Source organism: Hyalella azteca, unplaced genomic scaffold (assembly GCF_000764305.2).
Source record: "Hyalella azteca isolate HAZT.00-mixed unplaced genomic scaffold, Hazt_2.0.2 contig16768, whole genome shotgun sequence".
Classification (NCBI taxonomy): Eukaryota; Metazoa; Arthropoda; class Malacostraca; order Amphipoda; family Hyalellidae; genus Hyalella; species Hyalella azteca.
This window is the reverse complement of record NW_025946577.1, coordinates 41311-64729: the sequence shown is the minus strand read 5'-3', so window position 1 is coordinate 64729 and position 23419 is coordinate 41311. Positions and strand designations below refer to the sequence as shown.

General features: G+C 39.4%; 2 protein-coding genes across 2 annotated transcripts; both read right to left on the bottom strand.

Annotated features, from left to right (window-relative positions):
• Window positions 1-1355: 1355 nt before the first annotated feature.
• On the bottom strand, window positions 1356-1895 carry LOC108669129 (the record flags this gene model as incomplete). Its single annotated transcript, XM_018156427.2, has 1 exon — window positions 1356-1895. A coding segment is annotated over one exon (540 nt), but the record flags the coding sequence as incomplete, so codon positions are not given.
• LOC125179347 (contactin-6-like) lies at window positions 1896-5084 on the bottom strand (the record flags this gene model as incomplete). The annotated part of the gene is made up of 2 exons (XM_047885042.1): window positions 1896-2053; window positions 4925-5084. Coding segments are annotated over 2 exons (318 nt in total), but the record flags the coding sequence as incomplete, so codon positions are not given.
• Window positions 5085-23419: the final 18335 nt, after the last annotated feature.

The following is a 23419-nucleotide window of genomic DNA, read 5'->3' as shown; positions in this document are numbered from 1 at the left end:
AGAGAACTACCGAACACTTGCATGACGATGCTGACAGTTCACCGGGCCAAGGCAGAGAACTACCGAACACTTGCAAATCGATACTGACAGTTCTCTGCGTTTTAGTGAAATGATTGAGCGCTGAAAAATATTTATTCGTGTTTAACGTCGCTGTGATGATTCAGGCGAGTTCATCATGAAAGGCGTGTAAGTAGATAGCATAATAGGCCTACCGTCACACTTTCCATAAACAGCTTAAATCATAGGTCACCACAACCATTTACCCCAAATCTTACCCAACAAAGTTAACCAATTACCCCTGATCCTTCAATATTATTACCAATCATTTACCCCAAATCTTACCCAACAAAATTAACCAATTACCCCTGATCCTTCAATATTATTAAGAACAATTACCCCCAAATCTGCATAAACAGCTTAACAGGGTACCGATCATGAATCTTACCCAACAAAATTAACCAATTACTCCCGAATCATGAGTTAACGATCATTTACCCCGATTGAGTTTGCACCACTTGAAAACTCACAAGGATTATAACAATATAACAAACTCTCAGAGAAACATTGCAAGGCAAATAGTTTAGATATAAAAAATGTTTAGTTGAAAAATTAATGCTCCCAAATAAGAAGAGACACAACAATCGCCATTCAGCAACGAAAAGCGCCTCAAATTTTATAAATAAATAAAAAATCCCCATTAGGCACCCAGTGTCCCTTATCCGTGCCTCAAATGCTGCGCAATTTTCCTTATAATTAAGCCGCTCTGGCGCGCGAGCTAATGAGAGCACCTCGAACAAAAGATGCCCCCATTTAGCAATTATTTGAAGAAATGCGAGCAAGGAAGGTTAGGATCTCTTTCAACTAAGTTCTCATTGAAACGCTCAGTCTATGAAGATGGCTATCTCGTGGAGTTCACAGAGCTTTGAATTACTCTTTATGTTAAGCAACGCACTCATCCGAAGTTCTGTGAGAAGGAACTGTTTCATTTAATTCAGTTATGAGGACCGTCAACGTGTACATTTTTTTACTTCGCATTGAGAATTTAGAAAGAAGGGAATGTAGAGATATGTAAAGTTTTTCATTCTCAAAGTTTCAGCGACCATGCATCCTAATTTTGATTAGCATTGAATAAGTGTTACTTCACTAGATTATGCCAATGACGTAGATTAAACTATACATATGCTTATTTTCAATAGAACAAAAATAAAAAAGGCATATTTTATAAAAGAATGTACCAATCTCTGTTATTAATCAGGTTGAGATTCTCATCTTAGTTCCAACGGCTGCAACTTTACTTTTTGACGGCCGTTTCTTATCTTTCTTGAGACGCACGACGAGCACGGAGATCAATGCTATCAAGACGAGACTCCCGCGAGGACACCGACGACGCATCCCAAAATTTGGGCGATAGGCACGTCAGAGAAGTTATTTGCCGAGGGCTGGCCCATCACGGGGGCTATGTGTCGCTCTGTGGAATCTCTGTCAGTGTAGCCTCGCATAATCTTCTTTGCTGAGCGGCCTTTGGAGTTCTTGGCGTATATTCTGACCACAAAGCTGGTCTCACCAGCGAGACCCACGAGCTGGAAGTAAGGAGTGGTCGGCTCTGTGATGTTCAGCAATAACCTTCGAGTTCGCATGTCGATGACCTCAGCCACGAACTCTTGCTTCAGACCCCCGTTGTATCCAGCCTCGCAAATGACAGAGAACGTTTCATTGGGATGGTTTCTGAAGGTACAGTTCTCGGGCGCATCCGGAGGTTCAGCTGGCACCACTCTAAAGACACAAGGCTCCTGCTGCATTCCTAGGACGTTACTGCCCCAGCACAAAAGGGTCCCGTAAGCTAGTTCCGACTTGACTGTGTACTGCAGCAGAGAACTGAGACCATCAGACGCGACTTATTCGTCTTTGAGATCGACGACGTCGCCGCTGCTATTGAATCGCCAGCTGAAGGCCACAACGGGCGGCGAAGCCTCCAGACGACACGACACCGTGATGGTCTCCTCACGAGCCGCGCCGTACACGCGCGTCTGGTCTCCAGCGCAGGTCGGGCGGACTGCAAAACATTTGGAAAAACATTTAGAAAATTTACCTAAGGATTTTTTAGAAGTTCACGCTTACGAACGACGGGGGGCAAAAAATTCATTTATTATTTTATGTTATTTGTAAAATTTGCTGCTTATATGAAAATTCAGAGAATAAAGTATGTGAAGAGTAGTTGAAAAATAAAAGAGGTTTAATCAATAAATGTAACATAATGGCCCGTATACTAAATGGGGCACTAGCACTACGAAGTAGCACTACGCACTACAAGCCGTAGTGCGGTACTAGTGCGACCTGGAACACTACGTTTGGCATGCTAAATAGGGCACTAGCACTTTGAAGTAGCACTACGCACTACAAGCCATAGTGCGGCATGGAACACTACGGTTGGCATGCTAAATAGGGCACTTACACTATGAAGTAGCACTACGCACTACAAGCCATAGTGCGGCATGGAACACTACGATTGGTATGCTAAATAGGGCCAAAAGCATAACGCGCACTACAAAAATCTGAAGTGTCCTACACACCGCACTTCACGACGACACTACGGTATATTTAACCTTGTTTACTTCGTCAGCTATGGATCTGTTTGGCTTACAAGAAAGGCATCATCGCGTAAAAACATCAGGAACAGCATGCCATGAATATAAAAAAGTGTACCGCTTCAGTGAACAACATGTTATTCTTATGGCTGACATTTTCCTAGGCGAAACAGATGAACAGCGTAGAAGTAAAAAATACTTTTCTTGTTTTTGAGACCATGTTTTGAATTTTATTTTTATTATTTTTTCTGGAGTCATTTTGAATTTTTCTGCAAGAACTTTCCATGCTTCTCTCTTTTGTTCGATGTCTTTGGTAAGCGTGGACTTTGAATATATGATGGGAAAGGTGCGCAGACGCATTGCGAATTTCAACTCACCATCACAATTTTCATTAGTACCATTACCATCACAATTAGACATTTTACATCAATCTTCTGCAAAGAATGAGAATTACTTAGGGAATAATTAATTATTTGAGCACTTAACTACCACTCATCAATAGACTCATAGCGTAGTGCGGCACTATAAAGTACTCTAACAGCGAAGTAGCACTTCAAAGTCTTTCTGCATACGAATCAGTAGTGCGACACTAAGCGACACTAAACATTGTAGAGCTACTTCAAAGTGCTTAGTGTCTGTGACGTATTTAGCATACCAACAGGACACTTCGTAGTGCATTGTGCTACTTCGTAGTGCTAGTGCCCTATTTAGCATACGGGCCATTATTTGCGAGGGGTTTTCATATTTAAGCCGTTAATTTCAAAATTACACAATCTATCGAAATTTGGGAATTTGCTTCACAACATCAGCAGCAGAATGGCCTCAAAACCAAAATTTATCGTTGAAAATTTGAAGCGACATTGAAAATGGGATTTGCAAACTTTTATCATTCAACAATCAGAAATTAAAAATAAGGCCAAGAAAGAAATAACGATCAGCAGGAATCGATAACTAGTCTGAAAGTTTCCTTTCCATAACCGCTTGTAGTTCTGGAGTAGCAAAAATGCCCAACATGAGGCATGCGTGTCTTTCTGAAAGTTATTACCAGATAATTCAATCAGTGGCTCAAAAAAGGCATAAATTGTGCCAGCCTCGACGATCTCTGCGAAGACGATGCAGACCAGTGAAGAGTCGCCTCATCTACAGGCTTTGCGCCTTCGAAGAGCTCATCCGCACTGTTCATCAATTGAGGTGAGAGCTCTTCAGTTGTGCTAAATAAAACTTCCACTGATGGCTTGTACTCAAAAGAAGCCTGTACGATTTTCCTCCAATAATTAGAACGAAAAGTAGCGTCAATTCAACACTCGAGCTCCGAGATCAGACAAGAAGTGAAGTGCAAAGCTTTCTTCCGTCTCCTTAAGACTTTCTTTATTGGTCTATTTTTTCGTCAGAGAAAGAAATAATCAATAGATTCGAATGTTCTAGAAATTATCCATTTTTTAAATAAATAATTATCTACAACAGACACAAATGAATCTTGTTAGAACAGACGCAAGATAAAAAAAAATTCCTATAGGTCGAGATAGACGTGGTATCGATATTGAGGCAAGAAATTATCGGTGTTTGATCTGCCGCTAACTCGCCTGACGCTAACTCGCTTGCGGATTCTCGGTCCTTTTAGCGCCTAGAAGAAATTAGTCCATTTTATGCGGACAAGCTAATTGGATAAACTGCGGCGCGAAGCCAAGAAAGAAAACGAGAAAAAAACAGCTAGGCGAAGGGTATACGATAGATGATCGAATATGTCCTATCTTTTCAATGATGAATTGGTGAGCCGATTACGTTACGGAGCCTCACGGCAGGATGAATTGATGGAGTAATTAATTAACGGAGCCGTGAGGGAAGATACATTTGGTGAAACAACTGACTTAAAGAGCAGCATCGGAAAATGGATTTAGTGAATCAATTAACTTAAGTAGCTGCAACGACGATTTGATTTGGCAACAAATCAAACAAGGAGATATATTTGTCAACAAATTAGTTAACGAAGCCCCAAGAAAAGACGAATTGATTAACCTCAACAATCAAATAAACTTTAATAACATATTTTGCGAATTTACTGCTGTTGGTTAACTCATATTTATTTAATTACCTCATCATGAACGTTCAAGTTTAAGAGCAAACAAAATATACATTAGTCCAACTGATCACTTGACGAGCTGAATTTGCAAGCCCTAAACTGAAGGTTAATGACGTGCGGTGCTGCAGACTGACATTGGGCGACGAGGTTGAGGTGTTGGCTGCGGGCGTCGCCCTCGGTGTTGGCGGCGGCGCAGGCGTAGCTGCGCCGCAAGCCCTAATTTGCAAGCCCTAAATGACGTGCGGTGCTGCAGACTGACATTGGACGACGAGGTTGAGGTGTTGGCTGCGGGCGTCGCCCTCGGTGTTGGCGGCGGCGCAGGCGTAGCTGCCCGCCTGGGAGCGCCTCACGCGCTGCACCGCCTGCGACTGGTTGCTCACGATCACGCCATAAGACACGTTGTGCTGCACCGACGAGTTCTGTTGGGCCAACGGATACAGCTAAATGATTTTTTTAGAATTGTGATGCAATTTAATAAATATTAACGTGATGTAATTAAACTAAGTTAAAACTTCAACGAAGCATCAAAGTGCCACATTCGAAAAGCAGACAATCTTAGTTTGTTGGTTTGAAGAAAGAAGATAAATCTTAAAACTAACTATAATTTCTCATAAAATTTGGCTTCTCATTAAGTTTGTATTTCTCACTCGTTTTTTAAAACGAGTGTCATTAATGACTATTTAAATATTTGTAGCTACAGAACTAAGGGAGGAACGATACATAGCTAGCGCCTTGATGGTAGAAGCATAGCAAATTCGTCTCGCTTGAAGACGCTCGGTAGGAAAGCACAAAACAAGAGAAAAAAAACATTAATTGAAAATGTTGCTTGTGAGAACAAGAATGTCATTGCAGCGTGGAGTTTAGGAATGATGTTTTTGAGTAACAAACGACTAGAGATTGGCACGTAAGCCTCAGATGAACGGATACTGAGCGGCGGTCTAACACCAGGCGGTGGTGACGCGAGCTGTGGGCAGACTCAAAGATTTATTTTTCAGTGAGCAGGAGGGCGAGTGTGCCCGATCTGTTCTAATGCCCCCTCTGATGTATTTTATTTATACAGTAAGGGAGCCTGACGTGTTCATTTACTATGTTTGGGTATAACTATTGTCATTCCTAGTTTAGATTATAAAGGAGGCTTAATAGTGACAATTGTCACACTTATATACCATCAATGCATGGGAGGCCGGTTGTGATGCCTCATCTAGTCATCTTGATTATCCTTTCACGGGCATGGCCAATATGAACGACTCATACACATTTTATTCCATTCCGTGTCTGAATAAATAATACCATGAACGCCCTGAAAGAATCTCGTACCCAGCTTACATAATTGTCCTGCCTAAAATAGATCTGCATTAAAGACTACATCCACCTTAATAATTCTCGTCATACCTACGCATTAATATAGTCTGTTGTCATGCCCTGTATATTGAGTGATTCTATGGCGTCTAGAAGTAACCTTAAAGAAGAGCTATATGCAAACATGAAGAGTCTATTCTGGGTAATGTCTAGAAAAAGTTATGGAACTTTTACCATCTTGAAAAGCATTAGATATAAGCGCACGAAATTACTTCGACGAACAACATTATTATTGCTGGAAAAAATATGGATGAAATTAATGATATTTTAAAAGTGATATAATTAAGGTATATAATTAACCTTGGTAAAATTATAAGTTGCACTGGAAGCACACAAAATTTGCGGTAGGATACGCGAGAATTAATTCCTAATGTGTTTCTTCTAAGCTCCTTAAACACATCAATATACGTCACTGTTTCGCGCATTCAAACTACCACGATCTGCTATATTCAGGCAGCAAACTTATCGCCGAGTATAGTTGGAAATTCGCAATAAAATCTTGCAGATTGGCTGGAAGGCCTCGGCTGCTACCATAGAAGAAAGAAATCATTCGTTAGTTTTCAAAAAAGTGTATCTCAAACAAGATACATCTGAAATATTCAACACGAAATAAAGCAATAAATTATTCCACAGCACAAGCAGGCAAGCAGCAGACGTCCATCAAAACACTACACAAACAAAATGGTAACCTAAATAAATACCCAAGTGTCTATTAGAGGGACGCAAGTTTTCAGCCAGAAGAAAAGTAATAATATGGTGAAAATTGATCCTGTTCAACATGAAAAGATCAAGACAAACTGCTGAGACCAAAATAGTTCCTACTAAACTGCCGCGACCGACACGGACAAGTAAATCATGTTGGGATTTATAAACTAGATAAGAATAGAACGTTGGCCACGAAAACTTATGCTGAAGGTTATGAAGTGCCAAAGCCATTGAAAATACTTGTGGTTCTTACATTTTATGTCGTCCTGCCCACTCTAATAGTAGTATGATAGCACACAGTATTTCTGAATGAAGATCATTAAGAATGCATGGCCTTAATTAGAGGAAAATACAGCACTGTGAAAATTTAATGATAATTCGAGTTTTTGATTATGTCCTGAGAAAATAGATGACTGGGCGATTATAACATGTAAATTTAGTATTGGTTTTGATCGAGGTAAAACATATACAATTGAAGCATTAACAATTTCAGGGATAAACAATCCAATGTAACCCTCTGCCGCCTGACAAAAGTAACTGGAGAAAAATTATCACAAACCTATTTCCCCCCCCCCAAAAAAATACGTTCTGTTGAGCGCAAAATGGCTTAATTGCACTGATGGTTGCCGCCACGTACGACAACTTTAAGATGTTCTCTGTTGCGTACAAACGTCCTCATGTTGCTACACTCAATAGTGTGTAGCAACATCCCGCCTGACTTCTTAAATCAGACTACTTAAGAAACAGTTAATTTTTTTGTGTTAACTTTGCCATAGCCGTTTCTCTCCTAGGCAGTTCAACACCATCCCTGTACCAGAAAACAATAAACTTGAATCACTGCTTACTCCAGCCTCTCCCTAGCCTCTGAGTGTCAAGAAAACCTTTATTACCGCATTGTCAGATCAATCTTTACAAGTGTATGTATAATTTAAGTTGAAAGTTATGTCATCCATATATGTCCATATATGCTGAAGGTTAGAAAAAGTCAATATAAAAATAATCAAATACGGCGGAAAAGGGTTAAATGTGGTGTGAGTCAACTTATTTATTATAGGTAAATTAAAATTCACTATAATAAAATTTCTGAAAAAATTTAATGAGACTTTATATAAGATAAATTTGGGGGGGGAATTTCATAACTCAGTGGCTGATGTTATCAATGAGACTAAAACTGACGGGGATAAGGGGAAAACTGAAGATCGTAGTGTAGTGTCACCCTCTAATTATTAATGTACATAAATTTTGTGCGTATGTATATGAAAAATTGTAGATGAAACCATATACGTGCATATATTTGTAGGACATGCTGAGGTACAGTAAAGAAATTAACTGTAAGGATAGGTACAGTTAAGAAATTCCGCCTTTAACTCAGGCCGACCAGCTCAGCGGCCGCCGTTTAGCGCATGTGAGCGGTGTATAGCTACATCTGTTCGGTTCCGCTATTGCGAAACGATACGATCGAGTCTACATGTTTTCGTGATTTTAAAATGCCTTCACTTATTGAAGATCTCGTCGAATGTGAAGTGCGTGCCTTTTTTGTGCTCAAGGCTTCAAATTAGTGGACATTTATCGCCAAATTGGTGAAGCGTATTGTGCAAATGTTTGAGTAATGGAATGGTGCGGAAATGAATGTGACCTGGTGAACAAACTAATGGTCACTAGCTTGAGTTTACACGAGTGACCCAGAGGCCGATAAACGTCGGCAACTACTACTTGTTGTTCGAGTAACTTTACTGTTAAAACTTTCTCCTGATCTCAATATTTCAATGGGAATTCACATAAATGAGCTATCCAGAAAGATTTCTAGCGTTCCCAGGCCACTCTGTTATTCACTAGGCTAGTTTTATAACTAATGTTTGGGGCATCAGCTGGGCAGAAATAACACTGCATGAGCTCATATTGTTTTCTGTTAGGTAAAATGTCCAAAAGTAGCAAAAAGATTTGCGTTAATGAGGCTAAAGTGCTTTCGAACAGTGCGTGGTAATGAACCTCCAACATTGATTTTATGTTAAATGAAGACAGAGCACAAAAATTAGGCTTGACTAATTCATAATTTAGTGTAGAATAGTGTAGAATAGAATAGAATAACTTGGTGCAAGATCGTGGCCCTTTGTGTTCAAATTGGTTTACTCTACGGTATATGATTACAGTTTTTCAATTACTTTGTAATATATATGAAGTTATATACGATTAAGAACAGGTGACATAACTGGAATTTTACCAAATACCGATGGATTAAAATACAATAAGAAAAATTACGTTAATCAGAAAACTAAATTGAAGTACGTTTGCTGAAATTACAGCATACTTTTTTATTATCATTCTTGTTACAGTAGGTCGGAATTCTCCGGCAAGGCTAAGATCTCTCTAAGACTTGCATGACGATGCTGACAGTTCTCCGGGCCAAGGCAGAGAACTACCGGACACTTGCATGACGATGCTGACAGTTCTCCGGGCCAAGGAAGAGAACTACCGAACACTTACATGACGATGCTGACAGTTCACCGGGCCAAGGCCTGTCTCTTATACACATCTAGATGTGTATAAGAGACAGGACTCAAATGACTCAATCGGGGTAAATGATCGTTAACTCATGATTCGGGAGTAATTGGTTAATTTTGTTGGGTAAGATTCATGATCGGTACCCTGTTAAGCTGTTTATGCAGATTTGGGGGTAATTGTTCTTAATAATATTGAAGGATCAGGGGTAATTGGTTAATTTTGTTGGGGAAGATTTGGGGTAAATGATTGGTAATAATATTGAAGGATCAGGGGTAATTGGTTAACTTTGTTGGGCAAGATTTAAGGTAATTGTTCGTAATAATATTGAAGGATCAGGGGTAATTGGTTAACTTTGTTGGGAAAGATTTGGGGTAAATGGTTGTGGTGACCTATGATTTAAGCTGTTTATGGAAAGTGTGACGGTAGGCCTATTATGCTATCTACTCGTGTAACATAGTAATGAACTAGTGTAGCGAGGCATAGATCCAAGTGAATCGTAGTAGAGAATTAGTGTAATGAGGCAATGAATTCGTGTAACGTAATGATGAACATGTGTAATGTAGTGATACATTTATGAAACATGATCGCGACAATGAATCGTTGTACACTGGTAATGAAGTTGTGCAGTCAGGTAATGAATTAGTTTACCGGAGCAATTAATTAGTGAAGTGTGATCATTCAATACTGCTGAATTAAAAATTTTAAAGATTCACAGTCGCCAATACTTCCGAAAACAGTTTTCATATTTTAGTTTAGATGCAAAACTTATTCAATGCAGACACGAGCTGTGCACGACGGATGTGCTCGAAATCGGGAGCAAAAGGCCAACTTAAGGAAATCAAGTAACCGGGAAACCGACGCGCTCATACCTGTTTAGCCAATCCTGTTCAAATGCCAACTGCCTGCATTAAGTGTTTACAAACTGGTGTGATAATTAGTACGTGTCAAACTTCAGGGCTTAAAATTTGAAAAATTCATCCCGGAATACTTGATAGGATAGACCTAACGGCTATAATCCAAAAAAGGTTTTTTACATTAATATCAGGGTATGATCGAAAATTATGCAATTTTCTTAAGAACTTCTTTAGAGTTCAGTTTCTGTAGCTATCTGTCTAATAATATGTACAATTGTAAGGTCAACAAGTCTTCAAATTCCACAAAATGAGAGGTTTTTAAATTAAAGTCTGGCGTAAAGAGATCTCTGAGAATCTGAACGGCGTAAAATGAATCAACTTAGTGGGCGAGATGCTACCAAAATGGCAGCAGGAAGAAGACTGAATTGAAGTCGAAAATGATGTACGAGCAAGGTTCTTGTTTACCAGTGTACGGTCAATTGTTTCTAGTTGTTCTAGTTCCAGTATAAATGTGCATTGAAATCCAGCTGATTAGTTGTTTAAGGTTGTCTAGAACATCTAACATTTCTTAATTGTTGAACTGCACGAGGAAATCCTGTCATTGAGCTTAATGCAATAACTGGTATGTAATAAACTGATTCATTTAATATATTTGACATATCCCTGCGTGTTCATGACCGAGGTTTCACCACGCGCTCGTCAATTACAGCGGTCCACAAGTCTGGAATCAAACTCTAGCTAGACCATATTAAACGGGCCAAACCATATGACCATATTAAACGGGCCTAAGTCCATATTAAACGGGCCAAACCATATGACCATATTAAACGGGCCTAAGTCCATATTAAACGGGCCTAACCATATGACCATTTTGAACGGGCCTAACGGGCAGGCCTGCAGTAGGCCACATTAGCGAGCGGTCCTCACGGAAAGCCCCTGCGTGTGAGCATCAGCTTAGGTTGGAGATGACGCTCGTGTTTGTCACTGCACTGCTTACCATAATATCGTCGAAAGTTTAGTCACTTGCACACCATAATATGGCTTTAAAACCATCCATGACTGCTGGCCTTAATGTGGATTATATGAAGTCGGACACTGCCCGTAATCGTCCATTTGTTGACTTGAAACATTTCCAATCAATAAACATATTACAAGTTTATCGTTATGGTTTATATGCAAAACCATATTCATACCGTGGCAACTTGTGTTGTTTTACTAATGTNTGCTGGTAATAAGCAGAAGAGGGAGCTAGCGCTTCATAAAGCTCATCAGGCTTATTGCCCCAAACAAAGATAACACAAAGACGCACTTAGCCATTATTATGATACAGGAAGGACACGCGCATTCTCCGGGTGATAATCAAGGGTTATAAGTAGCGCATCTTTGCGCCGCTACATAATGAGCGCCCGCTTTGCCTGACGATATGAAGCCTAGACTACGCGGCACAGCTTCAAAAATGTGGGGAACGATCGCACTGAGCGCCGCTGAAGGGATGCGCATGACAGGAAATTGCTCTGAATAATGCGACGGGAAAACTCGCGAAATGCAATTATTGTTGTCATGTCAATTTGTGGCGAGAGGAAAGTCGCATACTATTTTCGAAAAAGTCGTCTATGCTAATTAATTTGTAAAGGAACAGGTAGACGTTACATTGAACCGCTTCAATCATTGATAATCGATGGATAATTATCATTCATGTATATTTCTATCAAATATCTTGATATTTGGAGGTTGTGGAATAAGATAAGAGAATGACGAGCTAAGTTGAAAGTAAGTTTTCCTACGTAATTTCAAATCACGTTAAAACCCATGTTGCCCAAAACTTTTATTTGACTGTAAATTGTTAGCTTCTGATTGTTGTCGCTTTTCTTAAGAAAATTCTAAGAAAAAGCACCAGGACAGCGGCAGTGATGACAATGTAGGCTCTGACAGGAGTCGGAGGCAGATTTTTCTCTTCTATGGGTAAAGCCGGTCAATGATTTGGAGAAGACGGTTATTGGTGTAGCGATGAAGTACCGGGACGGATGATTACTGCGCTTTCGGGGATGTCCCTCTTCCTATTCTCGTCTTCCTTCCGTAGTATCCTACTAGTTTCGGTATCACCAAGATCCACTTGATCCACTCTACACCAGCTGCCCGGGATCCAGGACCTCTCCATTCTGCACACTGTCGGACCGAATCTTCCATTTGGATCAATCCTTCAGACTTTACGCTGTAAGTCCGGAAACTAGAAATACGCAATTTATCGTCTGGGACGATGTTTTCTGTCAGAGGAGTTCAAAGCTTCTTCACGGCCTATACTTAAAATAAAGATGAAGAGCCGAGTTATTTTTCGATACACGAATGAATTTTTCTAATAGGTATTATTAATTGAACGATTGGTAGAAGAATAGATTAAAACATGATACATATCTGAATGTATTCCATAATTTGAAACTGATGACCGGATTTTGATTGATCTAACTGGCTGCTATGCTTCCGCTTTGAAGGTGATGCATGGCTACGTCGAATTGAACCCGACGTCGTTCACATTTCGCGACGTCGGCTCTTTCGTTGAAGGAAAGTTTGGCGGGGTTTGCGCAACTTTAACGGCAAGATTTTATACCGTCTACTTGGATTTCAAGATCTCGGCACGCACCGCTAAATTGAATAAAATTATTACCATATATTAAAAATTTTTCATTTCCAGCCATAAATTTCGTTACTTTTACGTTAATAATTGACCTACTGAATAAATAATATATAATAACAATCTATCCATCATCTGTTTGAAGATTTGTGACGACATAGCAAGCTTAGCTGACGACCTCATCAATTCGTGTTGACAAGCAAAATTGAGTACAGTCATTTTAAACCATTCACCATAGTGCCATGACTTAAACGATTTAAATTAAATAACAAGGAGCATAATGTTGTCCAGCTGTCTTGCGTTTGTCATCAGATTTCAACGAAAACACATAACTCATGCAAATGTGGCTCGTTGGCACAGACTACGGAGTAAGAAGCTTGGCAGCAACCGTCATCACAAAGCTGCTCAAAAACCGAATTGTGTTGTATCTTTCCTGACGTCAGCACGGAACGACAAGGAAGTCGCGTACAATAATTGAGACTCAGCTGAAAGTTAACTTTACTTGCAATAAAAATGATCCGACATATTAAACGACTTCTGCTGTATTGTGCAACAAATGTGGGCTATTGTTTCTGAATCAAAATTAAACTAACGATTTTTCTTCTGTGAAATTAATCGTAAAGGCCTATATACTTTTTCGGAGAAATCTGCGTTGACCAAACAAATATGTTGGTCCGAGCAAAGACCAACATCTAATTGATTATGAATTGATGATTCATTGAGTTCCTCGGCAGTCAAGTTAAAGTTATATGCAGATATTACTGATTCCACATCGGAATCAGTCGATTTTGATATATCTTCTCATGGGAGTATTACTAATTAGTTCGAGCTGAGATCAGAAATAGACTTGTACTTTAAATTAGAATTAAAATAAATTGATAAATTATTATTTCTCATTTTTCGCTCCACAGCTTCACCAGCGAGCAGCTGATTTGCTAAAATAGAAGTAATCCTGTTCATGGAAGATAATTCTCGTGACATCAAACCGGAAGAAAATATGGAAGGTTCTGAAAAAAAAATTTAGGGATGCTCCTTTCCTATCTAAATAGACTCATAAATTCCTGAATGAAATTTATAAACTGGTGGAAATTATATTGAAATCAAGGAATTACATATCAAATATTCATAATTTGGACGGGCTCGTAGAATACGAAGACATGTCAACGAACGATCTTCGCTAACCATCAGAAGACACTCATGATGCCATCTTGAAAACTCAATAAAACTCCGCACCAATAATTCTCATATCGTAATCTAAGCCTCCAGTTCATCGGGTCTGCGCAATATTTCCTATTTTTACTGCAAAATCGATGTTAAAGATTGATGCTTATGGCCAGATTTATTCAGAGGTCGAAATAAAAAGTTAATATCACCGGCGGCTAGAGCCGTTCACGCATATGCAAGAACTTTCTGCATCAGTTAGAAGTTCGGAGAACTTTATGGTCGGACGCGGCAAAACTTTGACAGAAAGTAGCACCCGAACAAAAAGTCTGCTATGCGATCACTTTTGTCTATGGCGAATAACTATGGGAAGTGCAAATAATGACATCTGATGATAGGCCGAGAACTGTGTCATCGTGGGAAATTAAGCTTATTAATGCGTGGCCGTTCCCAGAATAATCCTTCTTCCGGAATGTTGATTGTAGTGAAAATTATTGCAACCAGAAGGTACGACTAGATTCAGAATATATGTTTAAAAAATCGTATAAAATGCCACCTGAGACACATGGGAAATATTTTATTCCACAAGCGAGCAATATGACAAAATCAGCAGCATCGTAAATTAGGAAATTCAGAGGAGCAACAAATGCTGTTTATTTTTTTAATTGAGTAGGATTTTTGAAAATAACTTTATCTCAAAGCATTCAAATTTCATATAAAAAGTAAGAATTTTAATTTGCCTCATCGTGGTGCGCGTGATAGTAACGTAGAGATATGGATTCATTGAATTATTAGTAATACAGAATAAATAAAGGGCTTGCTTTATGAGGAGGTTCTACCATAAATTCGACCAAATTACGTTTTTTCGTTCCTCATCTCATTTTATAGGGAGAACTATTACGCAGCGGATAGAGCAAACAAGAAAAATATGAAATAGTAGCTTTTTTGTAAGGCCGTTTCGAACTTTTATTAAATAAACATTCTATTAACATTGTTTTTAAATGATTCTTTAATTAAATATGTATTTATAGATCATCATTCGCGTTAATGAAACTGTTTTTGAGCTTATTTTGTAGGTAAGGAGCAGGCGCTTGGAATGAAACTCGTTTAATACATTTAGGGGTTTAGTTTTTACATTAGCCGCTTTGATTTTTCATATAATGACCACTTTATAATAATATATACAGAGCTGGGCAGTAGCGCGCTACATGTAGCGGCCGCTACTAGCGGCCGCTACATTTTCAGTAGCGGTAGCGGTAGCGGCACTACATTTACGACAATGTAGTGGTAGCGGTAGCGCCCGCTACATATTTAAGTAGCGATACGAGGTTTTGCCGCTACAGCGCTACCGCTACATTTATAGATAAAGCCTTTAGATTTTACTTAAGGGTATACCCTCCAGAAAAACTTCCACATTTACTAACGGATCTTTCTGAAATTTCACACATATATGTAAAACCAAAATACAAGAACATTTTGTTCGTATAATTTTTTCGGAAAAAATGATAGAAAACGTGAAATTTATAGAAAACGGACAAAAAAGGTACTGCAGAAATCTATCTCCTCCTAGGGTTTTCAAGCTACAACATTGAAACGCATACCATTCGATGCGTAAAGACCATACCTATCGAGTTATCGAGCCCTTTTTTGATTTTTGCCCTAAATTTTTTACACGCATTTTTCCGTTTTCTTCTCATTTTTCCTCATTTTCTTCAAATTTTCCCCCCTCATTTTGAATCCAAACTATGCACAAATCTAAAAAAAGGCTTGATAAATCGATAGGTATGGTCTTTACGAATCGAATGGTATATGTCTCATCGCTGTAGCTTCAAAACTCTAGGAGGAGATAGGTTTGCCGTGGCAATAAGTGTGAATGTTCAGGAGAGCGCGACAAAGCCCCGAGCGCTTCGCAATAGGCACTCAATGTAGCAAGGATACAAAACTAAACTTTATAGGAGATTGATTCCAGTCAAGGATGGTGGGAGCGACTGCATGCATTCCTCCTCATACGACGCCAGGCGGGTAACTAAGGTGCACCTCAAGCCGACACTCTATTTAAAGTGCTCGCAGCGAATTTCCTCTTATTCTATTTGTTAAAGAACGCCCCCACCGTCTACCCTTTCATGATCTGTCTTGAACGCACAAATCAACGTACAGAGATGGTAATGGTACCATTGGATAGGGCAGAATGTCAGCTTTAAGATGAGACTAAAAACCGAAAAAGCCAAATCCAAAAACTTTAGGGTAGACGCCCCCCTTAAGTTGTTACCAGTTACCACTTACAGGTATTTTTTCATGTTTCAGTTTGCTTACAGTTATTTTTATGTTTCACCTTCCCTACAAGGATGTCTACTTGAATTTATATATAAAAAATCAGTCTTTTATTTGTATATATATGTGGATACTTTTTGAGATTGGTAGATTAAAGTAGACATCCATGTAGGGAAGGTAAAACATAAAAATAAGTAAATAACTAACTTCTATTTACTGTGTCTAACCACAGTAACCAGCACTAGTTTGGTTAGGTTAATTGCATTAAAGTTGAATTGATTTGTTTTTAAAATGTTTTATTCTCATTTAATGTTTATGAGTAAATCACAATAGCAGAACAATAAATATTAAGAGATTTCTAAAAATTTTGGCCATTGTAGCGGCTAATGTAGCGCGCTACATTTTACTGTAGCGGTAGCGGTAGCGCCCGTTACAATTTAGTGGATGTAGCGGTAGCGGTAGCGCCCGCTACATTTAGAGCATGTAGCGGTAGCGGTAGCGCCCGCTACATTTAGAGCATGTAGCGGTAGCGGTAGCGCCCGCTACATTTAGAGCATGTAGCGGTAGCGGTAGCGGCGCTACATTTCAAAGTAGCGCTGCCCAGCTCTGCGTGTTCCCTCCTACGGCCCTGTGTTAAAGGGCTAGGTGCCGAAAAATGGAGTGCCGAAATCACATCTTTAGGAATTGTAAAAAACATTTGAGAGAAGATGTCTTCAAAGCTAAAAGGGCAGCGAGACTTGGTTCTGTGAAACAAAGGAAACTGGTAGAGTTTCGTGCTCAGCGCTTGGTAAATGCCATACATGGCGCTATAAGACACCATAAAGAATTGAGTGTTTCAAAAAAGGAAAAAATCGAGGGGTTGCAAAAAGACATTTTGAACAGCGCCCGGCATGTCTTCGGTGATCATAAAATGTGCTCAATAACCGGAAATTATTTTTGTAAAAATCAAGATGATCAAAATCACTTGCCAGATCTTGAAGAAACAGGAGTTTTTCAAGCCATAATGAAGATTCTAAACAGAGTGAAGGACCAAGCAGACAGTCTTATTCATGACGTTAGTAGCAACAGAGTAGAAAATTTCTTCAGTCAAGTTGCAAAGTTTATGGGAGGAAAAAGAATAAACTATAGTTTAAAAGACGGCTTCAAAAGCAGATGCAATGGTGCTATAATAGCACATAACACCAGACGCTTGCATTCATTAATCCACGAAAAACTTCCTCTGAAATCCCCTAACAAGGTCATGATGAAAATTGAAGCTCATTTGGCTCAAAAGAAGGCCAATGCCAAAAGACGGCTCTTCAACGGAAGTGCTGTCAAGTTGAAACGGAAACAAGGTCGAGCTTTCGGATATAAGAGCAACGCTTTCGCTACCGTGTCAGATGAAGCTAAAAGGAACTTTATTCAAACTTTGTCCCTGGATGAACATCAAATTCAGACCCTTGAGTGTTCAACAATTCAACAAAGTAATTGTTCATCATGGCATAAAGAACGTAGAAAAAGGTTAACCGCTTCGAATTTCGGGACTATGCAAATTGAGAAAAACAACAAGCAAGCAGTTGGTCGCCCACAGAATAATGAATGGCTTGAGTGACACGATTCATGCCATAGTGTGGGGGCGGGAGAGGGAAACTTCAGCGTTAGAAGGATTACAAAATAAAATGGACATCTCAGTGAAAAGATGCGGTTTTTTTGGATACCAGAAGATATACATATAATTGTCGTTGAATATGAACCGATGTTTTGGCTCAAGCGAATGGAAGTGCAGCTTAAAAATTTTTACTTAAACAACATGTTACCTTGCATTATCAACGATGATGTTGAGTATTGAATAGATATTGAATATTCGTTGTACGGGCCATTGTGTATTCAGTCGAGCGAGCCTCGACCATATGAGAACAAAGAGCCTAACAATTTTCACCTTCCCCCCCTCCCCCTCTCAAAAACCCCTACTGCGGTTTCCCAGCTTCCCTCTTCTGTCTCCATCTCCAAGGAGACGGACACTTCGCTCTTGTTATGCAAGCGAGAGAGGAGGGATGTCAGACATGAGGAGTGAGGAGGGTGTCCTCCCCACCCATATCCTTTTTGTGGGCTGCCTAGCAGGCTACAAACATTGAGGCACTTCATGCCAATACCGCTGTCATTATGAGGAAATTATTGGTCTGAATTACAATCTTTGCACTTTGATATATCTCCGTAACGTTTTCAATATCGATATGATGAATTTGCTTGGCGTTTTGTGTTATTTAAATTTCTTGTGAACTTGCGATATAAGCAGATTGATAATAGAAGTAGATACTTATATACGATCTAGCGACAATAAGACTTTCGTGAAAAAATTTATACTATGTAAATTAAATATCATCGACATAATTTCGGCATCGAATATGATGCATTTATATATTTATATACTGGGGATGAAAATATAACAGTTCGAAAACAGTCTATTTGGCCTGAAGCAGCGGCTCACATTCCCAAATGGGGTACCCGCACATCGGAGGGGGGGGAGAGAGGAGGGGTATGAGGGATCAGCTCAGTGGCCCAAGCACCCTTTGCTTCGTGACGCGTCTGCCCAAGTCTATGAGTGTAGAGCAGCCAGACGCAGGCCTGCGCTCGCATGACATTCCTTTGACACCACACAGCCAGACGTAAGATACTAGTAGTCACGGCAGCGTCCGCGATCACCCTCGCTTCGGAGTTCGGGCGGGTCTGCATACCCCTCTTAAGATGAAGACCGGACGTTAGCTGGCCTGGCGTCTCGCACCGTGCCAGTGTCCACGTTTCTGTCGAACTGTACGGTCTTAACTACTTTCGTGATGTAATGTAAGTTTTCCGCCATGTATATAGCTAATTTTGATTTCGCTGTAATATTGCTTCTATTGTTCGTTATATTCCGTTGTGTGTGTTAATCATCAGTGTTTGATTTCGGTTACTCTAATTTCAGGTAACTCGACATTTGTTTGAATAAAGCTTGGATTATCAAGTTTATTCTACAACAAATTGTTAACAGGAGTGTTTAGCTGTTAGTTACGATGCAGGCTGCATGCTCTGTCATATTGCAGCTTGCAAGGTTCTAGGCGTTTCGTCACAGAAGGTTACTCCGAGCATCAAATGCATGGAGATCCTGAAGGCCACGGGGCCATCGCTGGACGAAGTGAACCCTGAGGGACGAGCGCTGAATCTCCAACGGAAGCTCCAATTAACGCAGCCTCCACTGCCCAGCCTCGGGAGTGGGAGTGAAAGAGCGACATATAGCGTCTACATAGCGAAATTACGCAGACGTTTGCTCTGATTAAAAAAAGTAGAGGTGGCATAAAAGCTCCGATTGTCTTCAAGAAATGAAAAAATGAAATAAGATAAAATTATTAATGCGATATCGAAGATTTTTCATCTCTTTTATCGTTAAATAATAAATCATGAAAGAAATTTGGAGTACTTTGACATCATGGATTGAGAATTTTGCTCTACTCATCTGGTGGCATATTTTTTCAATTATTTGGAAATTGGTATGAATCTTTTCGAAGTTTTGCAAACTACATACGAATTCAATTAATTTAAATAATACCATTAGAAATTAAATAGAATACAAAGATTTACTCGTTTCTAAATATAAACTTTCACCTGTCATACTATGCCTAACATGAGAGTGTCGTGCTGACCTTATTCGGAGGAAAGGTGGGGAGGAATAATGAGCAGATCAGGGCAGGACAAAACCAATAAAATTTACGTGAGCTTCCATGCGAGTGGTGAAAAATCGAGTCTTCCTAAAGCAGAATGTAAGCTACTTGTTCTAATGATGCACACACTGAGGTCACACTTCGCTGGCGTGGAAAAGTTGTTCTCGGTTTCTAGTAAAAGATGCACGGTGACATCAAACAAACAATTGCCTGTAGCTGGTTAGATGCGAGCTTTAGAGATTTTGGAGTAACACTGAGAACGAACGTCAAGTAGTTGACTCATTTTTTATTGTGTGTTTTAGGTAGATTTCCATTTCATCAATTCGCACAAACCGAAATAGTATTTTTTCAATTACTAGAGCTCCAAAATTGAAAAAAAAATTATAATCTAAAGGCTCCTGACAGTTTCTCATGGGTCTTGGTGACTTAATTTGCTATTTGGAAGATGCACATATCAATCAAAGATATTAACATTGTTCTTTGAACTTTGTTCCATTTTCAGCAACATAAAAATGAGGAAATTTAGAAGGCAGAAATTTGTTTGTGCCGAATGAACCCAATTATTGGAATTTAGTATAAATCTAACTGTTGAGAACGTTGTACGTAAATTAATATAATTCTAAAAATATTACTTTTAGATACGGAACTCATGATTAAAAATCCCGATTACACTAAATTATTCTTTGGTAAGAAAACTTAAACGTGAGGCTGGAGCTTCGTCAAACATCGTGCAACAGTCACCACTTTCATCTGCTGCAATCGACGCGCTTGCGTCTTCCTCGGCACCGCTCGATGCTGGCAGCAAAATTGCGTTCTTCGGTCAACACTTTAATGGAGCGGCGCTGGACCGCCCGTCGGCGGCGAGGCGAAGAAAAGCTTAATAAGTCCACAGTCGTTTTGCGGCCTGAGAGCGGTCCTCTGCACGAGTGCTGCTGACGATAATGGTGGAATGTTCCCTGGATGAAGCTCAATCTTTTTTCGATTACATGTCATGTCCAACGATCGGGTCTTTGCCTTGAACATTTCTAGCAAATGAATCTTCTGCAATAATTGAGTGTTTGCACTTAAGTGAAATCAACTGCTGGAATGATAAACATCGTTCACTTGTATGTCACGGTTATTTATCTGTCATTTTATTGATCTTTCATTCATTTCATGAAAGGTACGTATATCTTTCACTTGTGTGGATGCGTCGTGTTTTTCGTTCCATATATTGGTCTATCTGATACGGTTTCTTTGTTAAAATAGTATTAGTAAGAAGTAATCATGACATGTCATGTCCATATGTAAAATTGAAATATCTTAATCATTCAATTATTTTGCAATGTTACTTTTGTCGAGTCAATCAATAGTACATTATGTAACGAGAATTTGCATTGCAAAATTTTCTAAAATTCTAAAATCAGGTCTAAGTGACGAGGCAACAGGAAGAGAAATTCTTACGTATAACATTATTGATTTTTACGAGTATCTTGCACGCTTCACACAATAAATTCACCCCACCCTGTCTACTCCAGTGAAGCGAAAGTTAGCCATGAGCTACTGTCCACACTCCGTAATATATGTAGATCAGTATAACCGTGTTAATGTTTCGAGCCACTTGTATTGATTGTCTGATCACTGGCAAGTCATGCTGACGTTTATTCTGGTTTGTTTATTAATGATACATTCCTCGCTTGCGGTGGTTACAAACATTCGATTACAAATATTTCGCTTTAAAGTGAGTATATTTTTGAGTTTGACAGAACTTTCGAGTTAAATTTTAAAGTTTTGAATACTAATTCGATTTTAGAGACGGCTGATCTGATACTCGTGAAATTATAACTGACTTTTAAGCGCTCTAAAGTGAATAAACTTCTAGGTTTAGGTGCTTATACATGAGGCGAATAGTCGCGTTGAATAGTCGACGCGACGGAAATTTGTGATGCTTGACGTGTTCAGAGGCAACTAGCTGGTGCATTGCACGCAGAGCAACTCGAGTTGTTTTGAAGCAGTCGAGTGTGCCCAGTAGCGGCTCGGCCTTCTTACTGAGCATAGTTGCGTCGCTTTCTCTCTTGTCCACTGTATCGCGCACAGCTTTGGAGCTCTCGCTTGCCTCCAGCATGCGCACACCTTACTCGACAACTCACAACATCGCACTGGCGCTGGGCCAGTGGTGAGTGGAGTGAGTGGCCCAGTGCGACAGCTTTTTTCTTGGCGAGAATACCAGAATAACCAGATTGCCTAGCTCAAAATACCAGAAATTCTATTGTTCAAAAACAGACTAATACCTCAAAATTTAATCAAACTATTCGTCAGAAACGTTGGTTAGAAAGCTAAAAAAAATTATCTTATGTACTGTGCATTTATCTGGCTTGACGATAATTAGCCAGATTGAACAAGTTATATTTTTTTCCTCTGTTTGGAACATTGACACTTTACTTTTCCTGTGTTTGATTACATTGACACTTTTTCCTTTTTTTATCACAGTGTGGCACTTATTCCCCTTCACTCAAGATGAGCAAGCCACGGAAACAGGTCATCTTCCTTTTGCTTATTTTCGTACATGCTTGCATATTGCAGTTATCTAACATTTCGGGTGTGATCACTTGTTGCGGTTGGGCAGATAGCTTTTGGTCCGAATAAGTGACTCCAGTGCCTTCGTTGAAATTTTATTTCGTTGCTTGTTTTTCAGATAGGTGACTTTTGAAAACACTCGCTCCACGAATGCGTTGGAGACAGGTCAAAGTAGACAAGTAATGCAGTAGGCAGCTAGTTCAATGAATGGACGATGATTTTCAAGATCAGTGAAATATTGAATGGCACCTCAGAATTCAAGTGGCACTCTAGAATTCAAAAAGACCAAACAAAAATGGTGGAGCTAGCGTCGCAGAGATCGGTTCGACAACCTCACTCGTCCTAGGCCATATCATCTCTGATCAGTAATCAATCAAGGATCATCACTCTGGAGCTCATATTGCACTAAGCACTTTTGTTAAATGTTAATAATTAAATTGGGGTTATTTCATCAAGCGGTAAACTTGCGGTTCCAAAAATGGCGGGAAAAGTCTAGTCGCGCCGCTCTGAAGGTAATCTATCTAATCCACGCCAACGCTGGAGGAAGTTCAAACTTCAGAGGTGGAACTTAAAGCAGTAAATTTGTAGCAAGTCAGAAAATACCAAATTTATGCCAATATACCAGATCTAATATATCATACAAGACACCTTCTCAAAATACCAGATTTGTGAAATCTGGTATAGAAATATACCATCTGGTAACGCTGGCGCACTGTACTAATAACACTCTCACGTGTATAGGCTCTCAGCCTGCAAAACTGTAGTCGACTGAACTAATCGCCCCTTGTAAAAGCACATTTAAGGATAACTTTTGAGTTAAATTTATAAAGTTACGAATACTAATTCCATTTTAGAAACGACTGAGCTGATATTCGTGAATTTATTATAGAGTCTCTATCGCACTAAAGTGAATGATTTTTTAGGTATGGGAGATCTTTCGAGTTGAATTTAAAAAGTTACGTATACTATGTCTATTTTAGAAACTGCTTTACTGATAAACGTGAAATTACAACAAACGTGTCTTTTTATCGCTTCAGTGTGAA